Source organism: Chanos chanos, chromosome 12 (genome assembly GCF_902362185.1).
Source record: "Chanos chanos chromosome 12, fChaCha1.1, whole genome shotgun sequence".
Lineage (NCBI taxonomy): Eukaryota > Metazoa > Chordata > Actinopteri > Gonorynchiformes > Chanidae > Chanos > Chanos chanos.
In genome coordinates this window covers 20890326-20904523 of record NC_044506.1, presented here as the reverse complement: position 1 = coordinate 20904523, position 14198 = coordinate 20890326, and the positions used below count along the sequence as shown (strand labels likewise).

Here is a 14198-nt window from a genome sequence, read left to right as displayed (position 1 = left end):
ATATTCTAGATCCTTCTAGTAAAATTCACCTCTGGACAGATTCATAGTAGTAAAAACATACTTTTTACAAATGAATGAAATACTGAAACTCTCCAGGAGGTTCCTGTGACCCATATCCCAGGGCAGAGAGGACGGACGGATTTAACTGGTTTAGTCGGTAATTAAATGAATCATACAGTGACATACACAAAGGACGATAATCTTCCCAGATCACGTGACCGGTCTGCACACCAAGGCCACATGAAGAGTCCACGCGAAAACACGACGGGGTTCGTACAACGGTCACAAAACTTCAGCCGTTCTCACAAAAACGTCGCAGGTTAGTCTGTGTGCAGCCTGGCACAAACTGCTGTGGATTATGGTCATGTGACCCTCTGTTTGAGTGAGACGTTCAGGGCGGGGAGGAGACTGCTGTATTTAATAGTCTACTGGAGCATCATAAATGTGGGTGTGGTCATACAAAGACCCAGCTCTCAGCGTTTTTCGAAAGGGTTTTCTTTGCAGCAGTAGTCATTCTTAAGAAAATGCCCTTGTCTTCTCTTTTAAGTAGCAAAACACAGACTAACGAAGAGTTCTGCATAAACAGTCGTCACCTTCACATTCAGCACAGTGTTATTCCATAGCTACAGGCTCCCTGAAGTATCTCTGGTTCACGTGTTGGGTTTCTTCGTTGAGTTCTTCGTTGAATTCATCTACTGAAAGTTAAAGAGCAGTCTTGTGTCTGCTGTTGGACAGGTTTAGGGCAGAATGGCATTCCCTGCATGATCCAAGCGGTCTACAGCAACACTCTCAAAGGCCCTTCTCATCAAGGGATGCTCTTCCAGGACCTCGTTAAAGCTGTCCACACTGAGAGAGTACAGCCGACAGTACGTGTCTGCCCTCACACTGGCTGTGCGACGCCCACGAGTCAACAGGCAAATCTCTGAAAAGAGGAGAGGAGAGGACGGGAGAGGAGAGGAGAGGAGAGGAGAGGACGGGAGAGGAGATGTTCAGAGTAGGCCTCCAATTATATATGAGGTAGTAGAAGTCAATGTAATGCATTACATTCATGTAGAGAGTCGTTTTGATTCAGAACAGCCTCTCGCTATAGAGACTATAAGACAAACAGTCATGGAGATTGTGTGAGACTGTGTGAGACTTTGTGAGACTGTGCACGACTTTTTGAGACTATGAGTCTGTGTGAGACTATATGAGTCTGTGTGAGACTTTGTGAGACTGTGTGAGACTGTATGAGTCTGTTTGAGACTATATGAGTCTGTGTGAGACTGTAAGAGACTGTGTGAGACAGTGAAAGAGATTTAGAAACAGAAATTATACATAAGTCAAGAAAGAAGGAACTAAAGGGAAATTCAGATCAAAACCTGAGGTGAGATTCTAAAAGGTCATGACCCTCCAGCTCACCCCCAAAGTAGCTTCCGTCACTGAGTTGTTTCTCCTTGTCTCCATGAGTTATTATAGTGACACAGCCGTGCTGAATGAAGTACATCTTTCTGCCCAGGGTACCCTCTCGGATGATGATGTCACCGGGTTGGAACACCTCGAAACGCAGCTTGGTCAGAAGTACAGTCACAAAGTGTGGATCCGCACTGGCGAAAAGTGGCATGTTGGCCACCAGTCCCCGGCAGTTATAACTCACTATCTCCTACAGAATGACAGGACGAGATCATTTCAGAGAGGACGTGAGACACAATAGAGGACAGAGGCGGGAAAAGGAAGGGAGAAAGGAAAAGAGAGGAAAGGACGAAGAGTGATGGAGATATTCATGTTTAATGGGAGAATGTGAATGTAACTAGACGGGGACAATGGAAAGGAAAAATGGACAAGGAACCTAAAATGATAACAGGAACACAGTAGCAGCAATGAAACAACTGACCAACAATAATACTAACCAAACAGCAGGACCAATGAAACAACTGACCAACAATAATACTAACCAAACGGCAGGACCAATGAAACAACTGACCAATAGTAACCCCTCAGCAACAGCAGAACCAATCAAACTAAAGACCAACAGTAACACTCAGCAACAGCAGGACCAATCAAACAACAGACTAACAGAGACAAACAACAGTGGACAGTCATTAGGGACAGGGAATGATCAGGAGACAAGGGAGAGAGAAAAAGAAAGCTTGTGTGTGTGGTGGGGGGGGGGGGGGGGGGGCAGGGGAACATATACCTCTTTAAGGGGATCACTGAGCTCTTCCAGGATGTTGTCTTCATCAAACATCTTTCCTTGGAATCGGTGTTCATAGTACTCGTGTATCCTCTGTCTCATGTCGGCTGGGAGTTTGTGGAAGGACATGTACTGTTCCACCTGCTTATACTACAACATACCAACACACAAACACACACCAACCCACACACACACACACACAAACACATGCACACAGACAGCAGTTTGGGAGAGAGTGGAAGCAGGAAACATCTCTCAGTATTTGTAAAGCCTATGTAAAGTCTAGGAGACAAAGCTGGTGCTCAGGAGGGCTTACCTTCTCCTGGTACTGGCGGCGGGATGCGTCAAGAGACTGCACCAGGTTGGTGGCGTGGCCCAGGAACATGGCATAGCAGGTGGCACCAACAATCATGCTCATCATGGTGAGCCACACATCAGTAATGCCCTCTGGAGCCTGGGCACCATAGCCAATACACAACATGTGACTCATGGCCATGAACAGGGCATAGGAATACTGCAACTCCCAGGTGGCATTCTGACAGGCAGAGAAGAGAAGAGAAGAGAAGAGAAGAGAAGAGAAGAGAAGAGAAGAGAAGAGAAGAGAAGAGAAGGGAAGATATGTTGTTGGATATCTGAGAACCTCCTAACTGACATGCAGTAAGATCAAGACTCAAAGATATCTGTGCCTCTATAAACAACTTTGAGGAAAATGCACCAAGTCTCATCTCACACACATACACACCATATACGTTCCAGTACGTGTGTGTATCTGAGTGTGTGAATGTGTGTGTGTGTGTGTGTGTGTGTATCTGAGTGTCTGAGTGTGTGAGTGTGTGAGTGTGTGTGTGTGTGAGTGTGTGTGTATCTGAGTGTCTGTGTGTGTGTGTGTGTTTGTGTGTTTGTGTGTGTGTGTGTGTGTGGTCTTCCTTACCACCATGTTGTTTCGGGAGACCCAGCATTCGCGGGGGAAGTCTTGTAACATGGGCACCATGAACTGCAGACAGCCGTCCCAGTGACAGAGCAGTAACATCATGCCGATGAGGTTGACTATCCTCACCACCGCGCTCGCCAAGTCATACGTCATATGGAAGATCTGCCAGAGAAAGGAAAAGGGGCGGAGTCAGAGAGAGGGAGGGAGGGGTTTAGTTTTGGGACAGAGATCTGTAGCAGTGTCACTATCCTGATGCTTTAACATCATAATCCTGCATATTATCACAGGCCAAAGTCAACGAGTGAATCCCTCACATGTCTCTCCTTCACCCCCCCCCCAAAACCCGTTCCTGATTTCTATTGTCACATCCTCTCATCTCCTTCTTCATTTCGTGTGTTCTTTCCCTACTTTTCTCTCTCTCTCTCTCTCTGCTCTCTTACCGATCTGTCGTTCCATGTCGTTCTCAGTCTCCTATTCCTCTGTCTCTCTTCTCTCTGTTGCTATCACTTTCTTCCTCCTTCTCACCTCTTATTCCTCTCCAACCCCTCTGTCCATTTCTGCCAACCCTGACTGACTCCCATTCCCTCTCCCCCTCCTCACCTCCTCCCACTGATGGATGTAGCGGATGAGCCTGGAGAGGCGGAGTAGGCGGAGCAAGCTGAGGATCTTGGTGAAGCGGACGATTCGCAGAGCCCGGGCCGTGCGGTACACTTCGGCCGACTCCAGCCGAGCCTCCAGGTCCACCATGAGGAAGATATAGTCCACGGGGATGGACGAGACGAAGTCCACCAGGAACCAGCCGCGCAGGTAGCGGCTACGAATCACCTGCGGGTCCAGGACGATGTGGGAGTTGTCTCCCTCCAGGATGCCCGTGCGGAAGTTGAAGATCAGGTCGGCCAAGAAGAGCGTGTCGGACACCACGTTGAAGGTGATCCACGGCAGCGTGTTCTGGTCCTCGAAAAACGTGATCCCCCACGGGAGGATGATGAGGTTTCCCATCATAAGGAAGAGCATCACCAGGTCCCAGTAGAACCTGAAACAGAACCCTGGTTACCAGAGATGTGTCCTCAAAATGTGGATTGAGGGTGGAAAACGACAGTCTGCTTTTTTATTTCAGTAAACAACAGTAAGTAACATCAGAACATAAATGTAAATGTAAATGCAGAATACAGCTGCAGACACTGAGACAGTGGCTCTGGTGTTCTTCATAGTCTATCTGTGTGTGGCAGAGGTTGGTTTGTATGTGAAGGTATAACAGTCTGCAGGAGACAAAATGACTGATATCGTTCTTATCCTATGTTTGTCTGAACCGGATTATCATCAATAAAAAACCCACAGTCCAGGTCTCTGGTGTTGAAGTTTAAGGGTTTTATCTGGCTCTTGAAAGTTCATCCTTTTTTTTTTTTTAGTGAATTACAGCACACCACAACTTCTCAAACCCTCAGATTTCCTGCTGCACACTGAAATTGACCACATCATTCTGTACTTCATTCCTGATAACTCTACACTAAATCAGTCCCTCTCATTTAAAGGCTGTTGAACTCCAAACCTGCACTGAGCAGAACCTTCCGGCGTAAAATATCTACGCTTCTTCTTGGTCCTCTTCTGTGTTGAGTTGTGCATTACTTTAGCTTGTTCAAAAACATCAACATGTTCACTCTTTTTAATTTTCTTTTTTCAGATCTCTTTAATGAGCATACCTCATTTACAGCTGAGACTGCCTGTACAATCTTTCAGCTCTGCCCACAGGTCGAATGTGTTTTCTGTATGCTTACTGTATTTGCATGGAATAAATAAAGACGGGGAACCGCGCGCGTGTGTGTGTGTGTGCAGGCTTATCTGTCAAAGGTTTGAGGTTTCCTCCTATGGTCAATTTTTCCATTGTGGTGTCGGTGAACATGGGCGTCGCGTCTCTATAACCTCTGACCTGGTTAGTTAATATGATTGGACTTAGAGCTCTCTGCTTAATTATGACTTCTCAAGTACACCTCATCTGAGCTCCAAAGGTTTCACTGCACCAACACACGGCCTGAGAGTTCAGGGGCCCCGTGTCCCATGTCTGGGATTCTAGACTCAGATCCCACCTCAGTGGTGTCACCTCTGCAGTCAGTGGCTAGGGGTTCCAGCAGTGTGAAACAGGCTGTGCTTGCTTTAGTGGGCGTGTCATCTAGGGTCTCCCTCTTGCTGCTGATTGGATAGGCGATCGCTGACGGTCAGTAACTGTGAGTGCTGATGCGAGAACATCACTGTGCTCTAAGCACATTACGTCGCTCAGAGATGCTAAGCGGTTTCCTTTGTGAAAATATACTACTGCTGACTTCACACTGTAGGCTGAATTTAGAGACAATAAATAAGGGACGTGACTAGCTAATAGTGATAAAGAAGATCTGTCTCTGAGCTCTCTGATTGGCTGTGTCGAAGGGGCAGCAACATTACACATCCTGCTTAGCCAGTGATACCTGATATAAACATTTTGTTTCTATTTTTTGACAGGAGGCAAACATTTACCACTTTTCCAGTTAACAGGGTTCTCTTACTGAGTTTTAAATCAAGAATGTACTGGAGGTTTCTCTTGTCTAATTCCAAAAAACACAGATGATCTCACAGGTTAAAGATACTGATCTCCACTGAAAAGCAGGTTGCGTATACGTGTGTGAAATGCGTCTGTATTGCTCATTTCGTCCCAGCCGTGGCGGGCAGATCACCGTGCTATCCAGGACGGACGCGGTGGTTTCAAAGCGGATGTTGTTATGAAGACTATCACTGGTGGTGTCCTAATTTAAAAACGCGTTACCTGATCCCATGTGGTTGCATCCTACCCCATCTCAGCATATACTCTGAGCATAACACACAGGGCTAAGACACGCCCCCGTCCCCGAGAGATTCGGTCACTTCATATTCCTTATCTGTCCTTACTGCTCTCACGCAATAGACTGTCACTTATCTGTCTTTTATCACTGATATTAATGAAAAAAAAAAGATCGCTTTGAAGATCGAGATCATCAATCCACACTTAATATTTATGTGTACCAAATGATTCTTCCGCTTGACCCTGTCCCCAGCTGACGGTAGAGTGCTGATAACCTGTTTTGTGTCTGTGCTCTTTCTGGTGTGATAAGCTGAGAAGTACATGGATAAAACATTTTGGTAATACGCCACGGTAACCAAATCACATCACCTAATGGGAAAACGTTGGCCGTCACCTTCATTCAATAATTAATTCAACTTTAATTAAGCTCTTTAACAGCACTGTTACTATGTTTCTAAAACCAGCCAACTTCCACACCAAAGACACATTTCACCACAAGATTCCACCAGTCATTAAACGTCAACACATAGGCTCTCTAAATCCAATCTGGTACCATCCATTGACTTTTCAAAATTTCTTCTTGTACTCAAGGCATGGATTTGGTTGAGGCGCAAGTGTGAATGACACACATACAGAGCTTCATCCTGATCATCTCTCTCTGTTCAAATCTCTTCATCCTTTTATCCTATTGTCCTTCCTACGCACTGATACCAGCACGACCAGTATACACCCAATACCAAGGACAAGGTTTTCGCTGTTAACGTCTGTACCTGGCTCAGATCACAGGACTACCCTCTCAGGCTAATGGTAATTCAATACAACTCAACACAGGGTAATCCAATAGCCATGACCGTTCACTTCTGAAGCAATTGAAAGACACGGTCAGTTTTATGTCCTCCTACCGCAAACTTGATTTGAGGCTGAAGAGGTTCTGATAACATCTGATATTGTTGTGACGTTACTTTTGTACAACGTAATCATTTATTTAAGTCTGCTCTTAATATTCCTTAGTGGAGTTCATTGATATTTTGTTGTCATTGATATAAACCATTAAAACATGTTGTCAGTGAAGATGTAAGGTGAGGAATGCCACAGGAGGAAAACAAACTAGCGCAAGAGCATTATCCTGAGGTGTGTACAGGAAGCTGACCCTTTTTTGACCTAATTCTGTTTCGCCGTCTCCAAGTTGGTGCCAGACTCATTATTCAGAAGTGCCTGTGGCTAAAGACATCTGTTTAAAGATAATATTAAGAGACTGGTCATACATTTACACACATTACAAAATACCACAGTCACCACTCAGTTACACAGCAATTTAGGGATAAAATATTAAATCAGCCCCCCCCCCCTCACTATCTTTGTCCTTCTATCTCTCTTTCTCATTCTCTTCCTCTTTCTCCATCCCTCTCTCTCTCTCTCTCTCTCTCTCTCTCTCACTCTCTCTGACTCTCACACCTTCTCTCTCACTCCTACCCCTTCACGTTTTGTCACACTCTTCTCACTCTCTCTCTCTTTCTCTTTGGTAAAAGTCACCTGAAGTCGCTGTATGGGTGAATGATCCAGACCCCAAAAGACTTGACCCTCTCTTGCTCTGCCTCCACCCCTTTGGTGCTGCCAAACATGCGGAGGGAGAACTTGTTGACCCCCGGCTGTAGTATGGCGCTCAGCCGCCTCTGGAGGTACGAGTCGGGCTCGAACGGACCCTGCTCCTCCATGTCAGGCAGCAGGATGGACTCCTTGCGTGGAGCAGCTAGGTTCTGGGATTGGTTTGTGGTCATGACGGATCCATCAGAGTCCGCGGGCTCCTCCGCGGTTTTGGGGTTGGCGCCACGTGCCAGGCAGGGCCCGTACTGATGGTGACTGACCAGAGAGAGAAGCCTCCTGTGCAGCTCACTGCCGCTGCGCTCCCTGTGTATCGAGCCCTGAGAGGCCGAGCGCTTTCCCGAGGGGCGGCATTTGGAGTCTCCGTTTTGGGCCGGGCCCTGGTCAGAACCTGGCTGTCTGTCACCGTCCATCTTGGCCAGAGAGCAGGTCAGAAAGTTTCAAAAGTGAAAGTGCAGTTCTGAGTTGTGAAGAGTGTTTCCATATTCTGTGAAAAGGATCATTTGGTCAAGCATCTGTGCTGTGTCTGTCTATGCTTTCTTGAGTAAATGTTGCTTTGAAATGACCAATTTAATAATCAGATCAGTGCTCTTCCAGATGCTCAGAATTAATGGAATCTTGTGCTTTTATAAAAATCATTGTTACCTTTCTCATTTATTTAGTTCTTTAATGAGTTTTCATCCAGCAGTGGTAAATCCGTTGTCACAAACGTCTGTAAACAAGGCATGTTCGTCCTGAAAATGCAAACATTCAGGATGATGTAAACAAGACATGTTGGGAAATGTCATATCAGAGCAATGTTAACTTACTGACATATCCGAATAATAGCGCTAACACAGTAACATGTTTGAGAGTTAGTTTGAGAGGACTTGACTAAAGTCTAAACTGTCCGAGGACTCCAACTAACGTAGACTCACCTTTATCTGTTTATATAGCTTTGAAAAAGTAATTTCGGAGCCCTTGCGACGTCCACAGCTGCGAGGCTCTGGTGCAACAGGGTCAAGTTTTGATGGTGTGAGTAGAGAGACTCTCTCCGCGACTTATTTTCCAGACTGGATTAAGAAGGAGGCGAGTGCGTTACTTCCCGTGATGAACTGCCAGTATAGAAGTGGGCGGGACGTACCACGCGCGCCCGCATCCGATAGTCACAGGCTTTCGCAATCTTGCAGTCACGCTCTAACCTCCCAAATACATACAGAACAGTAATTACAATGCTTTCCAGTTCTAGGCTGAGTGTTGTCGATTTCTAACGTTTGCACTTCTTCAGAAGTCTTGATAGTGTGCTGTGACTAAAACAATGAACGGGATCCTGCTAAGGACTGTGCTGTTTTGCTGTTCCTTGTAACGTAGGTCAGGTATTTCTTTCCTAGCGGAACAAGTGGATGGAGGTGAGTATAATTAAGGCTATGACCTAACTGGTGTCTGTGCAAAGACACCGGACAGTTCGCCCTCACACTACAACGGGAGGGAACTTCTGCCCTTGTTACTTTACCAAGTTTTCAATTTTACCTCGAAAGTCTTACAATCAGTTTTAAAGAATTTCAACTAGGCACGCCGACATAAATAATGCAATTTTAAGATCATAATCTGAATATCAGGAATTAGCGTACAGCACACGTCTCCCCGTTACCAAGACATTTAGGCTACTTCGTGAAGATCAGGTCACCGGAAAGCTGTAAACATTAACGGACCCTCTGAGGGTTTTAAATTGCTTCAGACTTACATAACATATTGCAGAAAGATCGACAACCGATGGATAAAAGTTTAATGAACCTCAAAGCCAAAAGTATATTGTCCTCTTGTAAGACATCAGTGTAGCGTTAAAAGTTAAAACGGGTTTTTAGGTAAATTGTAGCTTCTTAATTAAAAATAAGTACAAGGTTAATTTGTCGTGAAGGACATCTGATTCCTTAAACATAAATAAATGATTTGCAAAGTCGTTTGTCATTGGTGAAAGAACAGGTCAGAGGAAATCATTCTATACGTCACTTTAGAGCCTATATAATAACACATGACCTAATGAATTATTCAAAAGATATTTTTCAGTATTTGTAAGTGTTATTATATTGGAATATACATTAACCAGGTTTGTGTTAATGAACATTTCTGTAATGTTTTGTGATAATGTTTCACTGAAGAGAAATAAAATGAAATAAAATGAATTTAAAATAAAGTGTTAAATAAAATGAATGACACTTTCTGCATCTTGAAAAAAAGAAATGACTGAATTTGTGTGTGTGTGTGTGTGTGTGTGTAAGCAGAGCAGAGTAGAGCCAAACTAAATTTCCTGCACCTGCATTATTAACATTGTGAGTTTAATGTGAGAAGGGGCCTGGGACTGGGCATTAGGACCCCAGCACACAGTGCAGAATGATCACTGAGCACCAGGCAGAGGGTTCTCTTTCACATTCACCTCCCAGTGCCAAGCTCTTAATCTGAACCATTAAAGACATGTAACAAAACTGACATCAGATCAGTATAAAAGAGCAGCTAAATGCGATCCAAGAGAAGAGTCATGTGAGAAGAGAGAGCTTTCACTCATTAGCTGTTTGTTAACAATGAAAAAACTTTGGTGTAGACCATGCGGATTATGTTTATGAATGGTTTTCTAAGGGCATTTTCCCACTTCTGGTTGCAAGATGAGTCTGGGAATGGCTTCAGATGTGAGGCTGATCTGATTCAGGCCTTGATCAGGAAAGCTCCACTAGTCTGATCCTAGATCAGTTTCTGTGATCTGACCAGTAAATAACAATGCCTCCACATTCCTCATAACAGGCTTCCCAGCTCCATCTTAGGGGCACTGAGGGGCATCTCCCTGACAGCTTCAAATTGCATAATAAACCTTTTAAACCATCTGAAAAGCCAACACACACACACACACACAGACAAACACACCAGACTCACTAGAAAAGTATCACTAGTTTTTAAAGTCTCTGTCATGTTCCATAACAAGGCTGCCAGGTCCCAAGAAATGAATGGTAAGCCTGAGCGTGCAGTGACTCAGCAGAGTTAAACGACTCTGCTACCACTCCAGGTCTACTCACCGCTTAACACAAATTTGAATCACAGATATTGTTAAAATCACCTGCAGTCTTATGTGAATCCCAGGCAGAACAGTAGTGATATTTGCGTAGTGTCATAAGAGGGTTGATGCCTTGATTGTCTGTGCTCTTCCTCTGGCTTTGGTCTTTGTGCTCATGAGCAAAGCACTTAACCCCAAGTCACTCCAGGGGTCCTGAAACAAAACACTCATCACCCCAGCAACATGCTTTAAGACTGCTAAGTAACCGCTCCATCATAAAGCAATCATACATCTTTCAAAGCTTGCGTAATTGGTTTCAAGTTGATAGCCGCCGAATGTAAATAGTAGTTTGGCGGAACAGTGGTTTTGTTTGAACTTTTTGGCTTTTTTAAGCTACCCCATATCTGACATCCTCTTGAGTGTGTTCTGAGGAAACATTTTTGCCATTGGATAATTATATATTTGTCAGCCCTACGTAGCATACAGAAGCATATACGGAAATATTGTGGTGGGCTATGTTAATATGGTGATATGAACAAAAGAATTATAACGACAATGATTGGTTGCCATATTATCCTCACTGAGCCCTTTATTTAATAATGAATGAAAGGATGGCAGGGGTGAGTGAGATCCTTAGAGCTGCTGATTGAAGTGTCTCTCGTTTCTCAAGGTGTGCAGCGGACGCCGCGTAGTAGGTCGGTGGTGTGCGAAGACCCGACATATAACGGCAGGCCGCGAAGGGGAAAGAGAAAAAGACCGCGAGAAGGAGAGAACTACTCTCTCCAGATATTTTTCACCCTCTGCTACCCTGGCCCATCTTCTACGCCGCAGTTTGAAGAGGGAAGACGAGGCGTAGCGGCACGTTCCGATCACTGCCAGCCAGGTCGAACTCTCTAATGGGAGTTCCATTCTAAGGTTCGCGCTCGTACTTTGACACTTTTGCCCTGTCCATGGTCCTGATGTTTATTTATCTTCCTAAGCGCTGAAAGAGCGCGACTAGAGGAAAGAGGTCGCGATCTCCTCTTATCTCAGTAACTAAAACATTTAACCTATCACTTATCACTGTTTCTAAGCTAACCACGTGGCAGAAAATATCCGGTGGTAAGTAAACATCAGGAGCGGAGACAGAGCGCCATTAAAAGTATAAAACCACAAGACAACATCTATGCAATACTGACTCTTATTTAAAACTTTTATTTACATGATAAAACACATAAACTGGTAGATACATATTTTAATTCACGACATAACAGTACAGATAATTTTTGAATAAAGATTGAGATTAATTGGGCCATAAAAACCAAACAGAAGGAAGGGACTTGAAAATGGGGGGGGGGGGGGCGGGGGGGCAAACTAAAACATTGCATTCGAGTTAGTTCTGGATTAACAAAAATATAAACAGATGATATAAAGGTTTGTAAACTACACGCAAATAAATTAGAACATTACAAGTGGCAGTGAAGCTGCACGTGGCCTCGGTAGGCTTCTCAATCTGCAGCGGTTTCGGCGCCACTCGAATTAAAATAACCACAATAACTCGACGATAGGATAGAGTTCACTCACGACACTGCCACACAAGCTTCAAAACTGTTGACAAAGTAATGCGTCTGCGGCTCGAGCGCATCTGCCAGCGTCGCTTAAAAAGGATCGTTTGTGAGCGCTGCTTGGCCTTTGCGTTTGGTAGTTCACACTACAGCGGCTGCACTGATGCAATCAATTTCAAACATTTCCCGCACGAAGACTAGATGTTGTGACGTTGTCTTGTTAACCCTCCTGCACTTTGCGAATAAGAAACCCCTGTGGTCACTTATGTTCTTGAGGATATCTGTCTGAACGGTGAAATTCGTCACGGGTCAACAAAAACAACATATCCAGGACTGAAAAATCGTCAGTCTTCCCCATGTACGTTTGTTGATTCATTAAAGTACACACGAAATGTCCAGGGAAATGTAAACTTAAAGAAGCTTGTTTCACTTCGTGGAAAAGCTTGTTTCACTTCGTCCCGTGACAGATTTAAAACCTTCACTGCATGTTTTCTGTCTGTGTCTTTCTCACAATATCTTCATGTGGAACAGCCCGTGGAATCCACACTCATTTCTGCGTATGGATTTGTTATCACATGACTTTACAACGGTCTGCATTGTTAAGTGTTGGCAAAGCAGACTGGGCACTGCCAGAATTGAGACTGAGCCCCTGGAGGGCACCAAACAGAGAGTCCTCTTTTGTGGCAGAACTGGGTCGTACCATGTCAGCAAGGTTTTGGGGGAGCCCTTTTTTTACCCCAGTAGTTTTCAAAGGTTTCTTTTCTCTGGATGCCTGAGAAGAAAGTCCATAGGTAAACCAATTAATTTGCAAATAAACAAATAACAAGCAACACAAAAGAACATGCATAGTTTTTCACACACACTCAGACAGACAGACACACACACACACACTCAGACAGATAGACACACACACACACACACACACACACCTTTGTGGAGTGGTGCTGCCCCCTGTGGTGAGTCCTCCTAACAGCTCTCTCTGCATTCTTCCGGGCACACTTGACCTTCCTCAGCTGCCTGTGCATGTGCACAAAAGATATAATAACATGTTGACATATATAAGGTACATACATTGACACACATTCCTAAGTGTATCCAGAAACACACATGTAAGAGTCATATATCAGTGTAGGCTATATCAGTGGTTTTTCAGTCCCCGTCTAAAGAGTATGGGGGGGCTCTCAGCGGCTGAGTGTGAAGTATGAGTATATTAGAGCACTCACCTCTCCCTCTGCAGCTCTGCCTGGTATTCTCGGATCCAGCTGGAGTCAAACGCCTGAGTGTGGCAGCAGGGGGCGCTCTTCCTCCGCATGGCCTTGGCTTTCCTGCTCCCTGCTCCTTTGACTCCAGTCACACAGCTGGTAAACTGTCGAACAGGAGCGCCCAGGGACCTCTTCACTATGGAGTCCATCTTACCGAGCGAGCGTGCAGGCAGGTATGTGTGCGTGTGTGTGTGCGTGCGTGTGTGTGCGCGCGCGTGTGTATTTATGCCTGCTGCTGCAGACACTGCCTCTCTCAGCCTGAGTGAGTGTGTGAATGTCACAGTTCAGACAGATCAAATGGATTTGTGAAAAGCCTGCTTGCAAACTAAGACAACAAACAGCACTGGGATGACTTCACCACCTGAAATGGCAACAAAAACAGAGAGCTCCATAAGACAGTCTGAATTTAACTGATTTGAACCAGCACCACCCATATCTGTGTACTTTGGATTTCCATTAGTTTTTTTTTTTTAAGATTGTTTTCAATTCACTTTTTGTTCTTTTTATTCTTGTTCCTATTACTTTTGACCTTTACCATAGGTTTTGGGTCATCACTTAAATTTACTGTTTAATGAGTTAGATACTTTATGAATTTGTTGAGAAGTTGGATTTGCATTACATGGTAAAATAGAAACAACAACAAAAAGAACAACAACAATAACAGCAACAATTATCATCATAAGTTCAGCATGGGTAGCATAGTGTATTTGCCAAATGGACAGTATTTTTTCTTCTGACAGTAAAATACAGCAATTACGACACGCTAAAAAGCAGACATGCAACTTTCGTAACAAGTTTATATATTTACAAACAGACCCGTAAAATTGCTGATTTTTCAAAGTTTTCGTAAAGGCA

The 14198-nt window shown here is 44.4% G+C and overlaps 1 protein-coding gene across 1 annotated transcript; it reads right to left on the bottom strand.

Annotated features, from left to right (window-relative positions):
• Positions 1-737: 737 nt before the first annotated feature.
• On the bottom strand, positions 738-7628 carry hcn3 (hyperpolarization activated cyclic nucleotide-gated potassium channel 3). The gene is made up of 7 exons (XM_030788577.1): positions 7447-7628; positions 3705-4137; positions 3105-3266; positions 2490-2708; positions 2177-2323; positions 1402-1642; positions 738-922 (listed from the first exon to the last, which is right to left on the bottom strand). The coding sequence occupies exons 1-7, from the start codon at positions 7626-7628 to the stop codon at positions 738-740; spliced, it is 1569 nt and encodes a 522-aa protein (XP_030644437.1).
• Between the last annotated feature and the right edge of the window lie 6570 nt (positions 7629-14198).

What these genes read in the sequence shown, in the direction of transcription:
- hcn3 (XM_030788577.1), bottom strand. Translation starts at nt 7,628, where the DNA reads ATGGAGGAGCAGGGTCCGTTCGAGCCCGACTCGTACCTCCAGAGGCGG. An exon ending in CACCCATACAGCGACTTCAG is followed by an intron (nt 4,138 to 7,446) that starts GTGACTTTTACC and finishes GTTCTGTTTCAG; the next exon opens with GTTCTACTGGGACCTGGTGA. An exon ending in TGACGGAAGCTACTTTGGGG is followed by an intron (nt 923 to 1,401) that starts GTGAGCTGGAGG and finishes TCCTCTTTTCAG; the next exon opens with AGATTTGCCTGTTGACTCGT.